This window comes from Sorex fumeus, unplaced genomic scaffold (assembly GCF_029834395.1).
Source record: "Sorex fumeus unplaced genomic scaffold, SorFum_2.1 ptg000095l, whole genome shotgun sequence".
NCBI lineage: Eukaryota > Metazoa > Chordata > Mammalia > Eulipotyphla > Soricidae > Sorex > Sorex fumeus.
The window spans coordinates 2,408,714-2,430,932 of NW_026606152.1; the positions used below are offsets into that span (position 1 = coordinate 2,408,714).

A 22,219-nucleotide genomic window follows, 5' to 3' on the forward strand; every position below is an offset into this window, starting at 1 on the left:
TATGGGTGTTTATATTCAAACGGCTGGAGTGATAGCACAGCGGTAGGGCGTTTGCCTTGCACGCAGAAGGCCTGGCCAAGCTGGGTTCGATTCCTCTGCCCCTCTCGGAGAGCCCGGCAAGCTACTGAGAGTATCTCACCCGCATGGCAAAGCCTGGCAAGCTCCCCGTGATGTATTCAATATGCCAGACACAGTAACAACAAGTCTCACAATGGAGATGTTACTGGGCCCGCTCGAGCAAATCGATGAACAATGGGAGGACAGTGAACAGTGCTACAGTGCTATTCAAACATGTCATAATATGCTTGTGTGTTCAAACATGGACATCTATATTCACACATTTACTCATGTGTTCACCCCACTCATATGTCTGACATTCACACATAGTCATGCTGACACATACACAGGCTTACATGTCCACACTAATATATTTACAACCATGCACAGTCAGTTCATATTCACATGTTCAGACTCACACCCACTCACATCTGTTTACATGTTCATGCACCCACACATATGGCTACACTAATAGTCACACGAGTGTTACTTGTAGCACATGTAGTCCATAGCCATACTCACATGCTCACATTCACAATGCCCCACTCACATGCGTTTGTGCTTCTACACACTTCTACATACTTAAACATCTTCAGTACTCATCCTCTCTACTCATGTTCTCCCCACCCAGCTTTCCTCAGCGTTCATATTCACTGATATATTCGCTTCCAACCTTGTGAGCACTCTCACGCGCTTATCTGCCTGGCACACACAGAACCCTCAGGCAAGTGGCTCACTTTGAGCTCCTCACAGGTGTCAGTAGAGCCAGGGGAAGCTAACTTGAAGGGGAAGTTGAGAAGAGAGGAAAGAGCTTCGGCTTCTCTCCATTGGCTTTGGAAAGACTTCCAGAAATCTGTTTGAAAGGCTGGAGTCACGCCTGTGGGAAACCGGGTGGGTCAGGCAACCAGCTTTGCCCTGGGAAGAGTCAGGGTGAACTGGAAGCACCTGGCTCAGGGCCTTGGACGCAGAGGGGTGAGGTCTGGCCCAGAGTTGGGTGGGCAAGTAGCAGGGCCCAGATGGAGTACCTGGGAGCTGGAAGCAGGTAAGACCTCCTGTGGTCGCTGGCTCTGCTCCATGCAGAAGGCCAGGCAGCCACACGGCCAGCGCCTTGGCCGCTTGGGAGTGGGCCACTGAGAAGGCCCATTGAGAGGTCAAGCAGCTCTCTTCGACCCCAGCCAGGGCCGTGTGTGCCCACCTGGGACAGACAGGCCCCTGATAATGATTCCTTGTCTTTCAGCTGTGTTGGGGTTTGCTTTTCTGCTGGATACTTTCTTTCTCAACTTCTCTTTTACCCCGAGGTCTCAGCCGGTGCCCATTCTGACGGAAGTACCCCCAGCATCCTGTCCAGAGGCGCGCTGCGGCCTGTACCCCGCCTGCCGCGGCTCCCACGCGTTCCTGCCTCTCAGCTGCCCTTTGGTCTCTCACTCTTGTTTTGTTCTGTTTCTTGCATGTGCAGTTTTGTAAAGCAAACTCGAGGTACTGTATCTCGCAGCCCATCTGTCTCCAGCGTAAGCTCACCGTGAGTGGCTCTGCTACGGTACCATTCTGGCTTTCATGACGAGCACTTGTACACACCTTCCCTCCTGACTCTGCTTCCTGCTCAGCCATTGCTTCACGGGAGCCCAGCAGACCTTGTGCAGTGGGCAGGGGGCGTGGGCGGGCGTGCTCCCTGATGTTGTTGTGCCAGGGATCCAACTCTCGCTCAGCCCCTCCTCTGTCCCTCCTGGCCACTCTCCTTGTCTGCTGACCCTCCTGGCCTCTGTCCTCTTGTCTGCTGTCCGTCTGTGTTCATCACTCTGGTGCCGCTCTCTTCTGCCGCTTCTGTGCCAGGTGCCACTGGGCGCCTGCTGAGAAGTTCCCTGGGGGATGGCATTTGCTAGGTGCTCCCTAGTGTGGCCGTGGTCCTTGCACTCTTCCTTTCTTGGAAGGGGAGGTATCTTGTCCGTAAATGTCCTGGCAAGACAAAGTGTCCACCCTCTTGCAAGGCCTGAGCCTGGATTAGAGCCAGAGAACCCCCAGGAGACCACCTGGAGGTGATGCCAGTCTATCCTGGGCTTATTCTCCAGAGCTCCCTCCCAAGGGTGCAGCCAGGAGCCCCCGAGGGATATGTCTGGAGTGGGTGCAGATGTTGGGATGCTCCTGCCTTTGCTGAGCCTATTTCCAATGGAACAGCCCCAAGTAGGGTCCATCCTTCCCCAGACACTGAGAGCTGCTGGTAGGGGATCCAGTGCTGTGTGACTGCCTGGCATGTTGAAGTGTGATGTGAATGTGGACCCAGTGGCGCCCCCAGCGGGTGCTGGCTGAGCCGGCCCCCCACCAGGCTGTGCCCTCCATGCCTCTCTGGGAGGCTGCAGGGTTTACATAGTGGCTAGCAGAGCATGCCCACCTGTGTGCAGGGATGGTCAGCCTCCAGGGGACCCCAAGAGCCCTTGCAGGTCACACTTGCCATCCTACACTGGAGGTCAGTGGCGAGGTCCCCTGGGTAGCTGCCCTGGCTTGTGAACTGAGTGGGAAGAGTGAGGGACCCGTCTGGCCATCTTGGGAGAGATCTGTGGGGTCTGTGTGCCCAGAGGAGCCAGGAAGGCACAACAGCTGGGCACATGCTTCTGGTGGGTTCCAACAAGGAGGAGAGGGTGATGCACAGGCTCAGACAAATCCCGGGAGGAAGTGGCTGTGCTTCTGGGGTGGGCAGAAGTGGTGAACCCAGCAGGACCAGGGCCAGATAGGGCTGCAGCTCATCACTGGTAGAGGCCGGCCTGGCCCAGGACCCTCCATCTCAGCACCTGAGAACGAGATGGAACTGTGCCTCCAGGAGCCCACCCACCCACACCTGCTGGCCAGAACCTGAGCTCCCTCACCACAAGGCCATTGCCTTCTTCCCTGTGTCCTGACAGATTGTCCTGGACTGTGCTGGACCTCAGCTCAATCCTCAGCCTCCTGGGCCTGGGAACCAGCCTCTGGGCTATTGGTCACTGTGCAGCTGGCCACTGTGGGCTGGTGCCCCTGGCTTCAGACCCCGCAGGAGGGCAGTATACCAGGTTGCAGACAAGGGGAGAAGGAGTGTCCATGGTCAGGCGTCCATGGGGGCAGGCAGCAGTCTGTGTTGTGTGCCAGCACATGCGCAGGGCTGGGTCTTCATGCTGGTGCCAGCTAGATTGCTGCTGGGGGTGTGGACACAGACCCTCCTTAGGGCTCACCTTCTTTCCCGGTTCCATCACTTAGTGACCGTGGCACTTGTAGTGTCCCCTCTCTGGGCTCAGTGCCATCATCCTGAGCATGGTGCCCAGTGAGCTAGGCTGCCACCGTGCTACAGCATGAGGCCCTGGCTCTGACACTTGGCCAGAGAGGCCTGGAGCTGTCTGTTTTGGGGGTCTCAGCAGTTTGTATGCACCGTGGGCTGTGAGAGGTGGCCAGGTGGTAGGCAGGTGGTCTGTGCACATGGGCTGAGCCTGACCACAGCCACTCCTGATGCCAAGGGTGCTGTCCCCAGAGGGTGCAGGAGCGTCTTCAACCGCAGACCCTACCTCTGGGCTCACAGGAGATGTGGTGACATGGCAGGTGCCCTGTGGCTCACCAACCCTGCCCCCCGCAATCCGGCACTCGTTCTTCCTTATGGCCCTGCTGGCTACTGTAGGCTCCATGTGCCAGACCGTGTTTCTCTGTGTCCTCTCTCTTCTGGAGTTGGGCCCTGATGGGGCTGTTCCTGACCATGGCCCCTGGCCCACTCCTCACCCACTACATTGAGATGCTGACCCTCCCTCGCCCCCACTCCTTCCTGTCTTGGCCCCCTGGCTGCTGGCCCACTTGCCCGGAAGCCTGTCTGTCACCTTGCACCAGCGCCATCATTCCCACCTCCTGAACTCCTTGGCCTTGGGCCACTCTCAGCTGCTCCAGTGCCCTTGAGGTGTGGCCCCAGACCGGTGCTCCCACTGCGGGGTCCCTGCCACGGCGCAGTGCAGACATTGCCCAGGACGCCTCACCCTGCCTGCCCCGCACCCTGCGGCCGGGGCTGGGCTCCTCCCTGCGCCCGTGCTGCCATCCCTCCATCGCTGTGTCCATCTGTGGCTTCCGCGGCGGCGGCGGCGTTGGCGCAGGCCTCACCCCGCTCTCTCACAGCAGGCAGCAGAGCTCGGCCAAGGCGCGCTCGGTGTGGGAGCAGCGGGCCAGCCAGCTGCGGCTGCAGAACCTGCGCGCCAGCTGCGAGGCGCTCTACAGTGAGATGGACCCGGACGAGCGGCTGCGCTACGCCACCACGCGCCACCTGCGGCCAGACATGAAGACGCACCTGGACCGGCCGCTGGTGGTGGAGCCGGGCCGCGGGCCCGCGGGCTGTAAGGCCCGGGCTGAGCCCGCCGAGCCGGCCGAGCCCGCCGAGCCGCCGCGCCGGCACCACCGGCACCGCGACAAGGACAGGCCCATGCCGGAGCGCGCCCAGGACGGCGGCGCGAGCCCAGCTGCCCCCGGGCCCGAGGGCGCTGAGCCGGGGGTGCGCGAGGAGCGCGCACGGCCGCACCGCAGCCGCAGCAAGGAGGCGGCCGCGACCCGCGAGCCCCGCGCCGAGCGCCGCGGCCCGGGCCCGGACAGCGGCCGGCGCCACCACCGCCACGGCTCCCCCGAGCACGCGGAGCGCGAGCCGCGCCGCCACCGCGCGCACCGGCACGACCCTGCTCGCGAGCCCAAGGATGCGGCCAAGGGCGAACGGCGCGCGCGCCACCGTGGAGCCCGGCCAGCGCCCCGGGACACCGAGGGCGCCGACGAGCCGCGGAAACACCGCGCGCGGCACCGGGCACAGGAGGATGCTGAGAAGGACGCGGCCACCGGGGACTGCGAGCCGGAGGACAGAGACAAGGAAAAGGAGCCGCGGAACCACCAGCCCAAGTGAGGCGCGGGGCCGGGCGGGGCTCCCTCCCGGGGCGCGTGGGGGACCCGGGCCTCTCCCCGCGCCCCCAGAGAGGAGGTGGGTTTCTGGGGCATCTTGCCGCAGCTTTTCTCTGAAAAGGGGGTGGAGGCCAGGTGAGTTCGGGAACCTGTTCCTGGGTCGGGGCCCAGTGACCCCACAGCGGAGGGAGTGGTGTGTGGAAGGACTCGGGGTCTCACAGTCCCCGCTTTAGCCGGGGCACAGCCAGGGCCTCTGCTGGGGAAGCTTCTGCGGTGGGGAAGGACCGGCAAGCCCTCCGCGGACTCCGAGGGGCTGGGATTCCTCGGCTGCCTCACACCAAGGTGTGCATTCTGTTTGCAGGGCACCTCACTACGACCTGGAGGCCGGTGGGACGCCAGGCGTGGGGTCTGTACACGCAATGCCCAGCACCTGTCTCCAGAAGGTGGACGAGCAGCCGGAGGACGCAGACAATCAGCGGAACGTCAGCCGCATGGGCAGCCAGCCCTTGGATCTGAGCACCTGTGTGCACATCCCTGCTCCAGGGGTGGGCCCTGCTGGGGAGACCTCGGCTATGCCCAGTGAGTCTCTTCCCTGCCCCCACAGGGCAGCCCCATGCCTGCAGGCCCAGTTTGGTCACCCCCTCGTGCTCCCTGGGGACGTGTGGGGACAGGGTGTGCCATCTCTCTGTGTCAGTATCTGTCCCCTGATGCCCTTTGCTTTCTGGTGCCCCAGTGCAGAACTAGCCCTGCTGGTCTCCAGTGCTCAGAGCCCTGAGGACTGCAGTGGCCTTCAGGGCTTAAGGGCTCCCCAGGAACTCTGCAAGGGCTGCATGCTTTATCACTGTCCTACCATAGCCACATGCCTGTCGGGGCTGACCAGCAAAGGACCCAGGAGAGGTGCTGGGGTTTCCCATGTGCTCACGTGCACATTTTATTTTTTATTTTGGGTTTTGGGTTATACCCACCAGTGCCAAGGGCTGACTTCTGCCTCTGTACTCAGCAGTCACTCCTGTTGGAGCTAGGTGAACTAATCAAACCCGGGTTGGCTGTGTGCCAGGCAGAGTGCCTTAGCCCTCTCACGCACTGTATTGGGCTCCCCAAACGTTGTCTTCCCCACCACTCTCTCCTTATCCTTATGTGTGAGCGTGAGTGGCCCCGAGCAGGCAACTGGGTGCTGTGCTGGACCTGCATAGTCCCTGAGGGCCCAGCACAATGCAGCCCTCCTGCCACTAGCCTTGTTAGGAGAGGTCTGTGGGTGCTCCACCTGTGGGGGCACTGGCACTTGTGAGCCCCCAACAGAGTGGGCAGAGACCACAGAAAAGAGCTGGCATGGGAGGCAGGCAGAAGGCCAAATGTGGGGGGCAGACCGAGGGCTGGTTTGTGGGGACAGGTAGGGGGCCGGTGTGGGGGCAGACAGAGGCTGGCGTGGGGGGACAGGCAAAAGCTAGTCCCACAGCGCAGGGCCATCCCACCCGTGCCCAAGCCCCCAGCCTCACTCTGTGCCACTCTGTTGCTCAGGCCCTCTCACTGGGAGGAGCGGCTGACATGACTCTGTGGTCTGCTCCTGCCTGCTTCCTTGGGGAAAGTTCTTCCATTCTATTGTTACATTTCCTGTGGTTCTTGTGAGGCTGCCTTCCTGACCAGAAACGAGTCCTCACTCTGGGGGTCCTGGGCTGCTGGGCACCTGAATCTAGATGTGGGCTGTCTCCCCAACCCCTGTCAACCATCAAGAGTTGTGCTGTTTCTCTCTTGTACAGTGTTGCCTTGACCAGAAATTCAGAATTGCACCTGACAGTGCCTTGCCTCTCATACGGGCCTACCCCACCCCGGAACGGGCGCTGATGTTTGTTTCCTGTCTTCTCACAGCCTGACAGCTTTTCCGCAGGCCACAATTTTGCCTGGTCTGTGTGGACCACAGTTCCCACATAACCAGATGCTATTTGGGTCCTCTACTGAATAACATCTGGTTACACCCAGATTCTGGAAACCATGATTAAAACTGCTGTCAACTTCCACATACAGGCTTCTGGGAGGACAAGGTTTTGCCTCCTGAATTTACCAAGTAGTGCCCTCGTGGGGCATTGCTACCTGGGTCTGTGCGGTCTGTGAGCCCCACCTGCAGTGAGGGACAATGCCTGCTGCCCACACCTTTCAGCAGTGGGTGTTGTCCACCCTGGCCCTCTGACAGGTGTGTAGTCCTCAGGTGGTGCGTTTCTCCAGTGACCTATTATTGTTGGGGGGTGGGCCACACGCAGTGGTGCTGGGGGCTACTCCTACCTCTCTGCTCATTGGGTGCTTGGGGTGACCATTGTCACTGTGTGCAAAGCAGACACTTAGCCCATCTACTCTCCTGTGTAAACTCACACAACTTGGGGGGCACGACACCCACACGGCGGCGGCTCTATCTCTCCCGCCACCCGCGTTCGGTAGTCTCACCCTTCTACCACCCCGGAGAGGTCGATGGCGATGGTCAGGCGGGGGAAGGAACGAGGGCCAGGCTGGTTGGTATTAGTCGTAGTTTATTCTGATTCCTTCCTCTTCTCCTCCGTCTCTCTATCTCTCCCTTTTGCCCAATCTACTGTCCCTATATCCCCCTCCAAGAGCAATTCGGGCAGACAATGACATAGGTGTGGTCACAATCAATAGGGGTGGAGATCAACAGGGGTAGAAATCTTAGCCTCAGGGAAGACTGCTCCTAGGACAGATCCTTCCTTAGCAGGAGGACCCACCCTAGAGCAGAATTCCATGGGCGTGCCTCTCCTCTCCTTGACCGACAAGCGTACAAGAATATAATATAAGTCATTTTGTATGGATACAGTAAGAAATATCTTAAACTTATAGAATTGCTCTCCTAGGGCCATCTCGATCTCAGACTACGGTGCTCAGGCCAGATAGTCTTTCCCACCCCTAGCAGGATCCTAGTCTTGTCGTTACCTTTGGATCATGACAGCATTTGTCTATGATCAAACTCTTAACTTATAGTTAAGAATCGTGGCACTTTGGCCTGGCCCATTTCGCTGCCAGGGTAGCTCACTGCTTGCCCTGGGTCCATTCAGTCCCTCGTCGGGACCCTGCTTTTGGGGTGTTAGGAACTAAGGGCAACTGAGGCTTAAGTCGAGAAAGATGCCCGGGAGTGAATAATATTCAAGGCCAATCAAATCCTAAATTACAAAGCATAATGTTAACGGTCTTCCTGTATCTATACAAAAAGGATATTACTTTAAGGTAAACTATTCATAAGGCATAAGGAGAGGAAAAAGGCAATATTTCACTCATATATATAAAATCATAGATTTCTGGGAAACTGATCTTACAAATTAACAAAGTCTGATTAAGGGGAAAGCTGATTAACTGGGTGGGAGAGCATAGGGAAGATTGTTTACAGATAAACACAATGGAAGTGGAAGTGCTTCTGGAGCACTGTGGTGGGTGTAACCAGATAAAACCTAAGCTTCTTGAAGGACAAAGCAATGTTATCCAACACTCTCCCGTGATGTAGCCTTACCTAGTTGCTTACTGTAGTCTCTCCATGTTCTTGGACAGGTGTCTGATCAACTCCATGCACCTCCCTGTTCCAGGCAGGTTGGTTCTTTTTCTCTGTGGAGTTTTAAGAATTTTTTTGGTATATTCTGAGTAATATTCTGAGTCCTTTTTAAGATATAACTTGCAATTTTTCCCTACCAATTTGTGTCTTATTTTCACATTCTTTTGGTGTCTTTTGCAAAATGAAACATTGTATTTTAATTAAGTTCAACTTATCTATTACTGTTTTTTAATGGATTATACATGGCCGACCCGAGTTCGATTCCTCCGCCCCTCTCGGAGAGCCCGGCAAGCTACCGAGAGTATCTCGCCCGCACGGCAGAGCCTGGCAAGCTCCCCGTGACGTATTCAATATGCCAGACACAGTAACAACAAAGTCTCCAATGGAGACGTTACTGGGCCCGCTCGAGCAAATCGACGATCAACGGGAGGGCCTTTACCTTTACCTTTACCTATACTTTTGGTGGTGGTATATCTAAAAAGACCCATAACCAAGGCCATCCATACTCTCTTCCGTGTTACCTTAACCCTAGGAGTTTTATAGTTTTGCATTTCATATTTAGATCTATGAGCCATTTGACTAAAATTTTTGAAGGATATAGAGTCTGCATCTGGATTATCAGTTTTTTGCAGCACTTGCTTTGGTATCATTTGTTGAATTTCTTTGTTCCATTGTATTACCTTTGTTCCTTTGTTAAAAGTCTAATGACCTGAAGAGGCTCTATTTTGAGTCTCAACTCTTTTCTGTTGGACTATTGTACATATTCTTTACTAATTCCACACTGACTTGATTACATTGTTTTTTGTTTGTTTTGATTTTGAGCCCCGCCTGGCTTTGCTCAGGGCTTACTCCTGACTCTCTGCTCAGGTATCACTCCTGGTGGGGCCTGGGGTGCCATAAGGGGTGTCAGGTGTAAAAAATATATGCACTTAAGGAAGGATGACGGTGTGTTCGCGGGCTCTCCAGGCAGCTTTCTCTTTCATGGCCCACGTTCGGTGCTCTCGAGTCGCTGTGTATGGACTTGATTGGGATGGCTATTGGCAATGGGCAAGCGAAGGAAGGAACGAGGGCCAGGCTGGTCGGTATCAATTGCGATTTATTCCAATCTCCTCTCCATTCTCCTCTGATTCCCCTTCTGGTTCTCTCTCTGGAGCCCTTCTCTCTTGAGCCTCCTCTGATCTTATAGTCTTAGTTTATATAGCAATCACATCGGGTGGTGATACAAAGGTGGGTTGAACATTAACAAAGCATCAAAGAGGGGTAAGACCACTCCTCCAGGAGATTAACTCAATGATAAAATCTTATCTAAGGAGATTACTCCATATTACCAGACTTAAAAATTTTTTGTGCTTGAGTTTCAATTATACAATGATCGAATACCCATCCCCCCACCAGTGCCCATTCTCTACCACCAATGATCCCAGCATCCCTCCCACGCCTCCATCCCCCCCATCCCAGCCTGCCTCTGTGGCAGGGCATTCCCTTTTGTTCTCTCTCTCCTTTTGGGGGTGTGGTTTACAAAAGGCACAGAGTGGCAGTCATGTTCAGTCAATAGTCTACTTTCAGCATGCATCTCCCACCCTGGGAGGATCCTCCCAACACCCTTTATTTGGTGCTCCCTTCTCTGTCTAAGCTCCCTTTTCCCCTAGCATGTGCGGCTGGCCTCCAAGCCATGGAGTAAACCTCCTGGTACTTATCTTGGCTATTCTTGAGTGTTAGTCTCCTATTGTGTTTTTTTATGTTCCCCAGATGAGTGCAGTCTTTCTATGTCTGTCCCTCTCTTTCTGACTCATTTTGCTTAGCATGATACTTTCCATGTAGTACCACTTGTATGTAAATTTCATAATTCCAGATTACTAGGAGATCCGCATAAGGGCAGGATCCCATCCAGGGTGTGTTGCTTTCTTCTTTTGGTTTTTTTTTTTTTTTTTTTTTGCTTTTTGGGTCACACCTGGCGGTGCACAGGGATTCCTCCTGGCTCTGCGCTCAGGAATTCCCCTGGCAGTGCTCAGGGGACCATATGGGATGCTGGGAATTGAACCCGGGTCTGCCACGTGCAAGGCAAACACCCTACCCGCTGTGCTATTGCTCTAGCCCTGTGTTGCTTTCTTCTTTCCTCAGCTAGTAATCCACTTGAATAGTTGTAGTAAATCTACTTCTAATATTTCTAGCAATGTCATTCTGTATGAGCACAGTAAGAGATATATCAAACTTAAACTTTGGTTCTTCCTGAGGACATCTCACTATATATTCCAGACTATAGTCCTCAGGCCAGATTAGTCTTCTGAACCCCAGCAGGGTTCTAATCTCGCCATTACTTTTGGATCATGACAGCATTTGTCCATGATCATGCCCTCAACTTATAGTTGAGTATTGTGGCGCTTTGGCCAGGCCCATTTCAATGCCAAGGTAGCTCACAGATTGCCCTGGGTCCATTCAGTCCCTCATTGGGATCCTGCTTTTGGGGTGCTAGGAACAAAGGGCAACTGAGTTGAGAAAGCAGATGCCTAGGAGTAAATATTATTCAAAGTCAATCAACTCCCAAGTTACAAAAGCATAATATTAACTGTCTTCCTGTGTCCATACATGAAGGACATTGCTTTAAGGTAAACTATGTAAAAGACATAACTTACAAGTTCAATTTTCTTCAGAGGATCTGATCTTACAAGCGAACAGAATCTGATTAGGAAAAAGGTGATTAACTGGTTGGGGAGAAGGGCACAGAGAAGAATTTACAGATAAACAAAGGAATGGGAGTGACTGGGAGCACTATGATGGGTGTCACCTGATAAACCTAAGTTCCTTTCCGCAAGGCTGAAAGGACAAACCCAATATTATCCTACAGTCAGGGATTGGATGAGTTGAGTGTAAGACTTACCTCTGTACATCTCTTTGGGCCCTTGATTCATAACTTTATGAACTTGAAAATTGGGTAACACCCATTTCCTAATTTGGTCATGAGTGCTGAAGCATTAGCTAGCTTGGGTCTTTTGTCTGTCTTTGTACCCTTTAGAATGATTTTGCCAATATCCATAAAATAACTTGATGGGATATTTGTGGGATAGGCTCTCAGGTGGTGCTTAGAAGTTCTGGAAATCCCACCAGAAATTCTTAGCCAACTGGGCAGGCAGTTCAACTGAAGGGCCAGAGGATGCAATGCTGCTGGGTCCTGTGGTTCCAGAGATATTGGGGGCACCCCAGGGATACTCAGGGGCCTTTAGGAATACACCTAGCAATGGTTGGAGGACTCCTGGACTGCAGCTACTCAGGTGGCCATGTGGTGCTGGGAATCAAATAAAAGTTGGGTATGCGCTAGGCATGCATCCTAACTCTTGTACCATCCCTGCTCCACTCACTGACATTTTACTGGGACTGTGCTGGACCAACTGCTTAGGAAGAACTGACATCCTGACAATTCTGAGTCTTTCTAAACATAAGTAGGAGATACAGCTGTATTTATTTTGTACTTTGATTTTATTTATTATCACAGTTTTATAGTTTTCCTCATTGATATAGTATATTGTTAGGCTTCTGCCTAAGGGTTTAATTTTGGGGGACTGCTAATATCAGTGGTATTGTTTCTAGTTTCAAGTTCCACTTCTTCATTGCTGAAATATAGAAAAATAATTTACTTTTGTATATTAACATTAAACAAATAAACACCGTCCTCCCGTTGTTCATCGATTTGCTCGAGCAGGCCCAGTAACGTCTCCATTTTTTGAGACTTGTTGTTACTGTTTGGCATATCGAATACGTCACAGGTAGCTTGCCAGGCTTTGCTGTGCTGGCGAGATACTCCGTAGCTTGCCGAGCTCTCCACCGTGCACAAGGCAAAAGCCCTACCACTGTGCTATGCTCCATGGTATCTTATAAACTTGCTAGAAGCACTCAGTAGTTTCAAGGGTTTCCTTATCAGTTCTTTCCAATTTTCTGTGTAAATGAACATGTGATTTGTAAACCAAGACAGTTTGATGTCTTCTGTCTGATCATTGGATCTTTTGTTTCCTTTCCTTGTCTTAGAAGGCGCTGTAATCTTGCACCTGATCTTACACTGAAAAATTCTGAATTCTCACCACCACCAGTGTGATGTTAACTGTAGGGCTTTTAACGTTTTGTTTGTAGAGTCTTGATCAAATGAGTTCCATTCTCTTCTAAAAGATTTTTTAGAGGTTTTAAGTTTTGTCAAATGCTTCTTCCATTCCACTGACAAAATCCTGAGAATTTTTCTTTCCAATACTTTGAGGGGATACATCTATCACTGTACCATCTTTCCAGCCCCTAAAGAAGCTCTTTTATTTGCAAGTTTGTTTCAAGACTGTGCATTCCTTAAGAGATTATCTAGCCCTGAAGCTGTGAATTGTTCTTTAAATCTGAATAATAATCTAGCTGTATGGAGTATTCTTGGTGACATGTTCATTTCACTGAGTTTTTTTTCCTTTTATTATATTTCACCATTCTCTTATGACTTATAGAGGCAGAATTGATAGACCTACTGTTTATCTTATTGTATTTAAGTTCCTTTTTTTATTTTGCTGCTTTCAATATTCTCTGTTGTCGGATTTTGTCATTTTGAGTAGTGTGTCTTTGAGTTTTTCTATTTAAGTGTTTTTTTTTTTTTTTGCTGAAACCCTTTGGGCCTCTTGGATCTGTGTGCCTGTATCCCTCAGTACCTATGTTTTTTCATTTTCTGTTGTGTCCTAGAGGTTTCCTGCATCTTATCTTGGAACTCTTTTTTTTTTTTCAGTTGCTGTTATTCTGCTCCCTAGAGGTTCTATTGAGTTTTGTCCATCACCAACCATACTCTTCATTTCTGTCATTCTGACTCTAGTAGTTTTCTTTTTTCGGTTCTCACGCTTTCTTGTGCTTCGCTGAATACCTGTGCCATTGTTTCTTTGAGCTCCTTATCCATGCTCACTATGGTGTAACTGAGGTGATTGAGGATTTAGAGCTGGTTGGTCCTGGTTGAACCTTCCCTGTCACTGTTTTCACTCATCGAGCTTTATGGACTTCTGCACATTCCGACTTGGTTTTGCCGTGTTCCTGCTATGCTCAGGTGAATCTTTTTAATAGCCTCCCTGGGAGTCTCTGAGAGATGAAGTTGGGAGTTGCTCTTGGCCTTCCACACCTGTCTTCACTTAGTGACAGGAAGTAGAACTGTGAACAGTGTAAAATGAAATGAGTAGAGCAGGTGCATGGTAGTCTATGTGGTCACGTAGTTCAGGAGCTAAGGTGCTGGGAGATTGCTCTCACCTGGAAAGGTGGGCCAGCAGGCCGTGTAGAGTTAGGCCTGCCTGGATGCTGGAGATCTTGATAGCAGTAATTTCTATCCTCTCTCTGTTTCTTTGTTTTCCAGACTAGAAGTTTGTTGATTTTACTCATCTTTGTAAAGAATCAAACTTAGTTTTTTGTTGATTTTTCTCTATCGATTCAGTTTCATTGTTTCTACTCTTAACTCTTCATTTTTTCCTGTTACTTTGGATTTAATTTCCGCTTTTTTAGGATGCTTTGGTTGTTGGTTTTAGGGCATTCATCTTTTCTGTTTATTGGTTTCAATCAGTGCTTACAATTCTCCCCTACTATTGCTTCAGTTGTATCCAGCAAGCTTTGCTAAGGTGTTTTACCATTTTCATTTAGTTCAGGATATTTACAATGTTTTTCCCTTGAGATTTCTTCTTTGACTCCGGTGTTATTAAAAAGTTTGTTAAGTCTTTAAATCTACTTTGAGATTTTCTGGTTTTATATTATACTGATTTCTAGTTTGTGTCTATTGTGGTCTGAGTTTCTCCCCTATTCAGTCATGTTTTGCCTTCTTTAAATTGTGATGTTTTCTAATTGTTCAGTTTTAAGATTTGTGTACTTTGAATTACTAATTTTACTTTTAATTACTAAGTTAAATCCAAAGTAATAGGAATTACTTATCTTCTTTCCCCAGCTGTGTGGTTTGCAAACATTTTCTTCCTAAACTTCTTCTAAGTTACTTATCTTATTTTCTCTTCTTCTCTTTAAATATTTTTACTGGTGCTGGGGACTGATTCCAAATCCTCAGCACCTGGGGCTTGGGTGCTCGCCTGAGTCCCAGCCGGGCCTCTCCATTCTCTGCACTCTGGTTCTTGGTTTTGTTTTAAATTGTGACGAGGGAGGCTTCATCTGGTCCCTATTAATGTTGTGGGAAGAAGAAATCTAGGCTGTTTCAGATGTCAATTTACATTCTACTAATTTTCGGACTCAAATTTTTTAGTAGCATTAGTAAATCAATAAAAAAAAAGGATTATTTTTATAATCTTCCAGATGTAGTGTCGAAAATTCTGTAAATGTAGTTTTAAACCATTCCTTCCAAGACTTGGCTTTTTTTTTTTTTTGGTCTTACCAGCTAACAGTTATCATTGGCATTACTGGGTACCCTTACCTTGTTTTCATCTATACCAAGGAAAATCTGTTTTCCAGCAGAATGTCTGTGTCTGTGTGTGTGTGTGTGTGTGTGTGTGTGTGTAAAATCTTGTCACAACATCCATTAATTCCTTGGTAAGTATTTTTTTTTTTGTAGGAGTACTGCTATTTATTCAGCCACTGATTAGCTGATTGAATTGTGCATGAACTCCACCTTACTTTTTTTTTCTTTTTCCATTTTTTATAATTTTATTTATTGAATCACCGTGAGAGCAGTTACAAAACTTTTGGGTCTAAGTCTCAGTCATACAATGAAACACCCGTACCTTCACCAGTGCCCATTCTCCACCACCAAAAATCCCAGTATACCCCCATCCCACACCCTCCCCCTGCCTGTGGGGCAGATGATTTCTACATTACTCTCTCTCTACTTTGATCACATTCACTATTTCGACACCAGACCCACCATTATTTAAGATTTTACCCCAACACTCAGATCTGCTGAAAAGGCAACAATAGACAATTTGTGTTCTATTGCTGGTTATGAATAACATATGATGTCGTGTGGCTGCAGTAGGGCCATGTGGTTTTGAAGTTCTGAAATTTTAACACTTAAATCTGGAGGGATTTATGCCAAAAGTCACTGGGTTTAGAGATCTGCTCCTGAGTCTCTGGGATCATGGCCGTTGAGCAGTTTGATGAGGAGCCAAAGAGGCCATTCGTGGGCGATGACTTGGGGTCTCATTGGGGTGGGGAAGACAGGCCCGGCTCCACCTCCCCCCCATCCCGTGAGACCCAACAAGTTTCGTCACTGCAGGCCCAAGCCTGACTGTCCAATGGCCTCTGGAGGATGACAGGCACCAACTCGCCAAGAGGGAGCAGGCGGAGGGACAGCACCCATTGCCCTCTGGGGTGGCCCGGTGACAGTAACCTACTGCGGGGTCTGGACACATTTCTGCCAAAAGCCACTGGGTTTCAAGATTTGTTTCTGAGTCTCTGGGATCAAGGCCGTTGAGCAACTTGATGAGGAGCCAGAGAGGCCGTTTGTGGGCGATGACTTGGAGTCTCGTTAGGGTGGGGAGGACAGGCCCGGTTCCACCTCCCCCCCCATCCCGTGAGACCCAACAAGTTTCATCACTGCGGGCCCAAGCCTGACTGTCCAATGGCTTCTGGAGGATGACAGCCACCAAGTCGCCAAGAGGGAGCAGGCGGAGGGACAGCACCCATTCCCCCCTGGGGTGGCCCGGTGATAGTAACCTACTGCGGGGTCCGGACACATTTCTGACAAAAGCTGCTGGGTTTCGAGATTTGTTTCTGAGTCTCTGGGATCATGGCCGTTAAGCAGCTTGATCAGGAGCCAGAGAGGCCATTCGTGGGCGATGACTTGGGGTCTCGTTGGGGTGGGGAGGACAAGCCCGGCTCCACCCTCATCCCGTGAGGCCCTGTGTGTCTCGTCACTGGGGGCCCAAATGTGACTATCCAGTGGCCTCAGAAGGATGGCGGCCACTGGGCCGCCAGGGGGAGTAGGCCAAGGCACAAAACCTATTCCCACCTGGGTTGGCCCAGCACCGGTAGCCTACTGCAGAGACCAGACGCATTTCTACCTAAAGCCACTGGGTTCTGAGATTCGTTTCTGAGTCTCTGGGATCATGTCCATTAAGCAGTTCAATCAGGAACCAAAGAGGCCTTGCCTCCAATTATATAGCTGAGCCGGAGGTGGTTTGTGGGTGTGTTTCCCACATACCTAACTTTTGGCCGTTTACTTTCTTGGTAAACTTTGCCCCAAGTTTTTGGGGTCTGGCCAAAGGCACAGCAGCAATTTTTGGGGTATCTGGAAGTCTGAAGGCGCCATCATTCTGCTGATGCACTCGCCTCACAGGTACAGATTGACCTGCTGGCGGCACCATACCCCCTCCTTGGTAAGTTTTAAAATCTGGACTTGATTGTTTCTCGGCTTTTTGGCTAAGATGAAGTGTAGTGTCTGTTCTCATCAGTTTAAAAATCTGTACTTGATGTTGATTTTGTTGATTTTGCTTTTTCAGCATCCCTAGAGATCGACCTTCCACCCACACCTGCCCCCCTCCCCTGGCACACTTAACTATGGACATTTATAAGTATTGAATTTTCTGGTATTGTAATCTTAGAATAAATACTTATTTGTTATTATACTCTTTTTTTTTCTTTTTGGGTCACACCTGGCGATGCACAGGGGTTACTCCTGGCTCTGCACTCAGGAGTTACTCCTGGCAGTGCTCAGGGGACCATACGGGATGCTGGGAATCGAACCCGGGTCGGCCGCGTGCAAGGCAAATGCCCTACCTGCTGTGCTATTGCTTCGGCCCCTTATTATACTCACTTTTATGTAGGAATTTTGGATTGGTGCTTGAAGGTGAGATGTATTCTGTAACTTTCTTCTATTATGTTCAGGTAGAATAAGAGTTAGATATCAAAGTGATATAGTTATCTCTTGCTTAACTTTATTAGTCCTGCAAAATCAACTGTTCTGATGGAGTCCTGTTTTCAGATGGGACAAATGATAATTTTATTTTATTGAATTTTATTATATATTTCAAGTAATGGGCTGGAGCAATAGCCCAGGTCATTTGCCTTGCATGCGGCTGACCCGGGTTCAATTCCTCTGCCCCTCTCGGAGGTTCTGGCAAGCTATTGAGAGTATCTCCCCCGCACGGCAAAGCCTGGCAAGCTACCCATGATGTATTCGATATGCCAAGCACAGTAACAGCAAGTCTCACAATGGAGACATTATTGGGGGCCCACTCGAGCAAATCAGTGAACAATGGGAGGACAGTGCAGTATAGTGCTATTTCAAGTAATGTCCATGTAAATAAATACCAGTGTGTAAGAAGGAAAAAAGTACAACTCTTAAAGTAAAATGACAATTCAGAAGACCTCAAGTGCTATTTAAACTTGGGGAAATGTAAAACACATTTATAATGAGAATGGTTTTCTCTCCAGCAATACATACATATCCCATTCCCTCAAATTTACTGATCAGTAACCAAAATGAATGTAATCATAAGCCTGCTAAATGTTGCTGCTGCTTTATCCACAGGTGACTTGCTTGATTAGAAATGGAAATAAATTGATCATCTACATACTCATTCCGTACCACCTAATTTCAGAAATACAGAGTAAACTGAAGATGACTCATCTCAAATACACATGGTTTATCCAGAGCACCTACTTATTTTTATTTTTTTCAGTTGCTGTTATTCTCTTGCTCAGACTTTCTATTGAGCTTTTTATATCACTTATCATACTGACCGTTATTCATTTCTGTCACTTCTTGTTCTAGTTTTCTCATTTCTGCTCTTATACTTTCTTTGTCTTGATGACTCTCTGTGCCATTGATTCTTTGAGCTTATTCAACACCCTCAATACGGTCTCACTAAAGTTGTTCTCTGTGGAATCACAGAGCTGGTTGGTATTGGTAGAACCTTCTCTGTTACTATTTTCATTCAGTGAACCTGGTGAACTCTGCGTGGCTTCCTCATTGGGTTTGTTGTGCTCCTGTAGTGCTGAGGGTGAATCTTCATAGCTAGCCCTACTGGGAGTCATAGAGGGGTTAGGCTGGGGTTGCTCTTCTTTTTTGTCCTCCTTCGCTCAGTAACAGAAAGTATTAGTGTAACAGTGTGTGGTGTGATGAAGAGAGGGTCAGGAGATGTTAAGGTGGCAGAGGTCAGGCGTGGAAGATACTCGGGCCCAGCTGGAAGGAGGGGAATTTGTTTCTGGTCCAAAAAGGCACTAAGGATGTCAGCCAGGTCAGCCTCACCTGGAAAGTTGTATGAACAAAGGAGGGCCTGAAATAAAATTACATTGGAGTTGTTTTGGGGTCATACCTGGTTATGCTCAGGGGTTACTCCAGGTTCTGCACTCAGGAATTAATGCTTGGAGGTGCTTGGGAGTCCATATTGGATGTTGAGGATTGAACCCAGGTTGGCAGCATGCAAGACAAGTGCCCTACCTACTGTACCAATTATTAAGCTCTAGTACCAATTATTTTTCTTTCTTCTTTTTTTTTTTTTTTGGCTTTTTGGGTCACACCCGGTGATGCACAGGGGTTAGTCCTGGCTCTGCACTCAGGAATTACCCCTAGTAGTGCTCAGGGGACCATATGGGATGCTGGGAATTGAACCCAGGTTGGCTGCGTGCAAGGCAAACACCCTACCCACTGTGCTATTGCTCCAGCCCCTCTAGTACCAGTTATTTTTAAATAAAATCTCCAACCAATTTCTCTCTCTCTCTCTCTCTCTCTCTCTCTCTCTCTCTCTCTCTCTCTCTCTCTCCTTTCTTTCTTTCCCACACCCAGTGGTACTCAGGTTTTTTCCCTGACTGTGTCTGGGATCATTCCTGGCAGGGTTCAGGGAACTGTACTGGGAGTTGAACCCACGTTGGCTTTGTGGAAAGCAAGTGCCTTATCTGCTATGTTATTGCTCAGCCCCCTCCAGGAAATTTCTTACACTGTCACTAAAGCACAGTTGCGCACTGAGAAGCAAAACAGTCATATTAGGGCATGAAATGCAGGTCTTTCATCCAGATGGCCAGTGAAAGACTTGTTGAGACTCACTGTGCTTTCCAGTGCATCACTCTGGTGGCACCAGCAGACTCTGAGCCTTTCCCTGAGAGTTTTATCTACATTAACTTATCAAAAAGTGCTTGAAAGTTGAGTTTGGGGGACATTTTCTAACATCCCAATATACATGTTAGCCTAGACATTGTTGATGAGAGAGGCCCAGGTCCTCCGGAAGTGTCAATGTCATCAGCTAGGAGACACCTGCCTGCTGGGTGATTAGTAAGAAGAGATTTCAGGGTAGTGCAGTGGGTAGAGCATATGCCTCACATGCAGCCAGCCGGGTTTGATTCCTAACACCCCATGTTGTCTCCCAAACCCTGCCACAAGGGATCCATTAGCGCCATCCAGTGTGATCCAAGAAAACAAAAAATGTTTTCTTCTTTTTTCCCTCTCGGACAGTTCAAGTAGCACCAAGATTGCTTGGTTGTGAGAGATCAGGGAAAGTCTTCTGGGGTGCAGTGTTTCTCCCTTGTCACTTTTTATCCTGTGTGCTTTGCATTGTTCCCCATTTTGTTGATTGGATTACTTGGTATTTTATACATGTCAGAGGTTTTCACGAAGAGAACAGAAATTTTAATTTTTCTATTTGTTCTATAGTGATATTGATTGTTATGCTCTTACTACCCAATCCCAACTTTATTATTTCCTTTTCTAGTTTTCTTTCTTTGATATTCTGTTAGAACTACTTTGAGTTGGATACTTGTTTCATTAATTTTTTTGTCTGGAGCCACATCTGGTGGTGGTCAGGGCTTACTCCTGGCTCCATGCTCAGGGGTTACTCTTGGTGGACTCAGTGGACCATATGGGGTGCTGGGGATCAAACCCAGGGGTGCCACATGCAAGGCAAGTGTCTTACCCACTATACTATTGAACTAATTAGTCAGCCCCCTGGTTCATTAACTTTATTCTTGAATGTCTATGGTGTGATTTTTATGAGTTTCCTATTCATGAATATTCATTATCTTTAAATTTCTTCTGTTAGTAATTTGTTCTATCCTGTAGTCTTAGACATTTGGTGTCTGCATTTAAAACAAATGATGGATGTTGGCTTCTGTTTCTCTCATGTCTGTGGATTCTCTGGAATTCTGCAGGGAGATTGATGGCACCTGCAAATCAGTCATGTTATATGTGTCTGATGTCTGTGCCCTTGCTGACCCCTGCCCATCATCCAGGGCTCAGCCACAAGGTGAGCCTGGCACCCTTCCTTCCAAGGTTTAGCATCCACCTTAGTAGGGTTTAACTGTGTATTTCCATTTTGTTTTGTTATACTTATTTGTTTGTTTTTTAGTTGGTATATTGAATCGAACAAATGCTCCCACCTCCGTTCTGCTTTTCTGAGAATTTCACTGTAGCACTGTCCTCCTGTTGTTCTATTTGCTCTAGTGGGCCCAGTAATGTCCCCATTGTGAGACTTGTTGTTACTGTGTTTGGCATATTGAATACGTCACGGATAGCTTGCCAGGCTTTGCTGTGCGGTTTTCTGAGAATATTTATAACAAATGAGTTTTAGATTTTTTTTGGATAAATTTATGCCTCAATTGCATTGAGCAACTTTGATTTTTCTTCTATATGATGGTAGTTTGCATTGATTTACTTTCGTGTGTGTATGTGGTATTGATACTGAACCCAGGGCATCAGAGATGCAACCAGACCCTGGTTGATTTTCAAATGATCATGTTTACTTTGTACTTCTGGGATAAATTAGGTTACTCATTGTGCATCATGGTTTGCAAATATTTTTCTCAGGAAGTTATCCTCTCTATCCATAAGGGATATCTTTCAAGCATTCTCTGTGTCCCATTTGATCTATTTTCTCCCTTATTTGAATGCTGGGGATTGAATCCAAGTCTTCATACATGCAAACTGTCTGCTTTTCTACCACTGAGCCTCAGCATATTGTATTTTTATTTCCATTTATTTCCATTAAAGACATTTCCTTGAGAATTCCTCTTCAAAGTATTATTTCTAAGTGTGTTGTTTAATTCTCAAGTGTATGAAAAATGCCCAGTTATCTTTTTGTTACTGATTATTAAAAAATTTATTTAATCATATGAATTTAAAAGTTACAAAGTTATTTATGATTGAGTTCCAGATGTACAGTGTTCAAGCTTTTGTCCCTTCGCCAGTGCCCCTTTCCTCTACGTGGTCCACAGTTTCCCTCCTGCCCCTCAGCCTGCTTCTATGGCAGGTGCCTTCTTTCCTTTTAGGCACTGTGGTTTGCAATACTGTTGCTGATAGGGTATCATGCATATCACTTTCCCTCCTTTCAGCACCTAGTTCTCATCAGAGTGACCACTCCCCCTGCCATTGTCGTAGTGGCCCTTTCCCTGTCCAGTTCTCCTGCCCTTTGTTTCTATTGTTTTGGAGCATCATTCTCCTACTATGTTTCTTTATATCTTTCAAATGAGTGCTATCCTGTGTCTGTCCCTCTCCTTGGGCTCATTTCACTCAGCATGGTACTCTCCAGATCCATCTCTGTATCAGCAAGTTTCATGACTTTGTCTTTTCTTATTACCGAGCGAGAAGTATTCCATTATGTATATGTAGTATAGCCTCTTTATCCATTTGTCTGTTCTTGGACACTTGGCTTGTCTCCATATTTTGGCTATTGTGAATAGTGCTGTATTGAACATAGGTGTGCAGACTTTTCTGTGTTGTTGTTTGGAGTCCTTAGGGTATATTCCCAGGAGAGAATTGGTGGGTTATATGGAAGCTTGGCTCCTAGTTTTCTGAGAAGTATCCGTATTATTTTCCCAGCA

General features: G+C 48.7%; 1 protein-coding gene and 1 pseudogene across 7 annotated transcripts in view; both read left to right on the top strand.

Moving 5' to 3' along the window:
- CACNA1B (calcium voltage-gated channel subunit alpha1 B) overlaps positions 1-22,219 on the top strand; it is a 167,086-nt gene that overhangs the window by 70,996 nt on the left and 73,871 nt on the right. For 2 of the 7 annotated variants that reach the window (XM_056132892.1, XM_056132894.1), the window contains exons 19-21: positions 1,514-1,576; positions 4,174-4,935; positions 5,297-5,514. In XM_056132892.1, the coding sequence (XP_055988867.1) occupies positions 1,514-1,576; positions 4,174-4,935; positions 5,297-5,514 (1,043 nt within the window). The remainder of the gene's footprint in view (positions 1-1,513; positions 1,577-4,173; positions 4,936-5,296; positions 5,515-22,219) is intronic. The other 5 variants (XM_056132895.1, XM_056132896.1, XM_056132897.1 and 2 more) reach the window with 3 other exon arrangements.
- On the top strand, positions 16,809-16,930 carry LOC130040959 (uncharacterized; annotated as a pseudogene).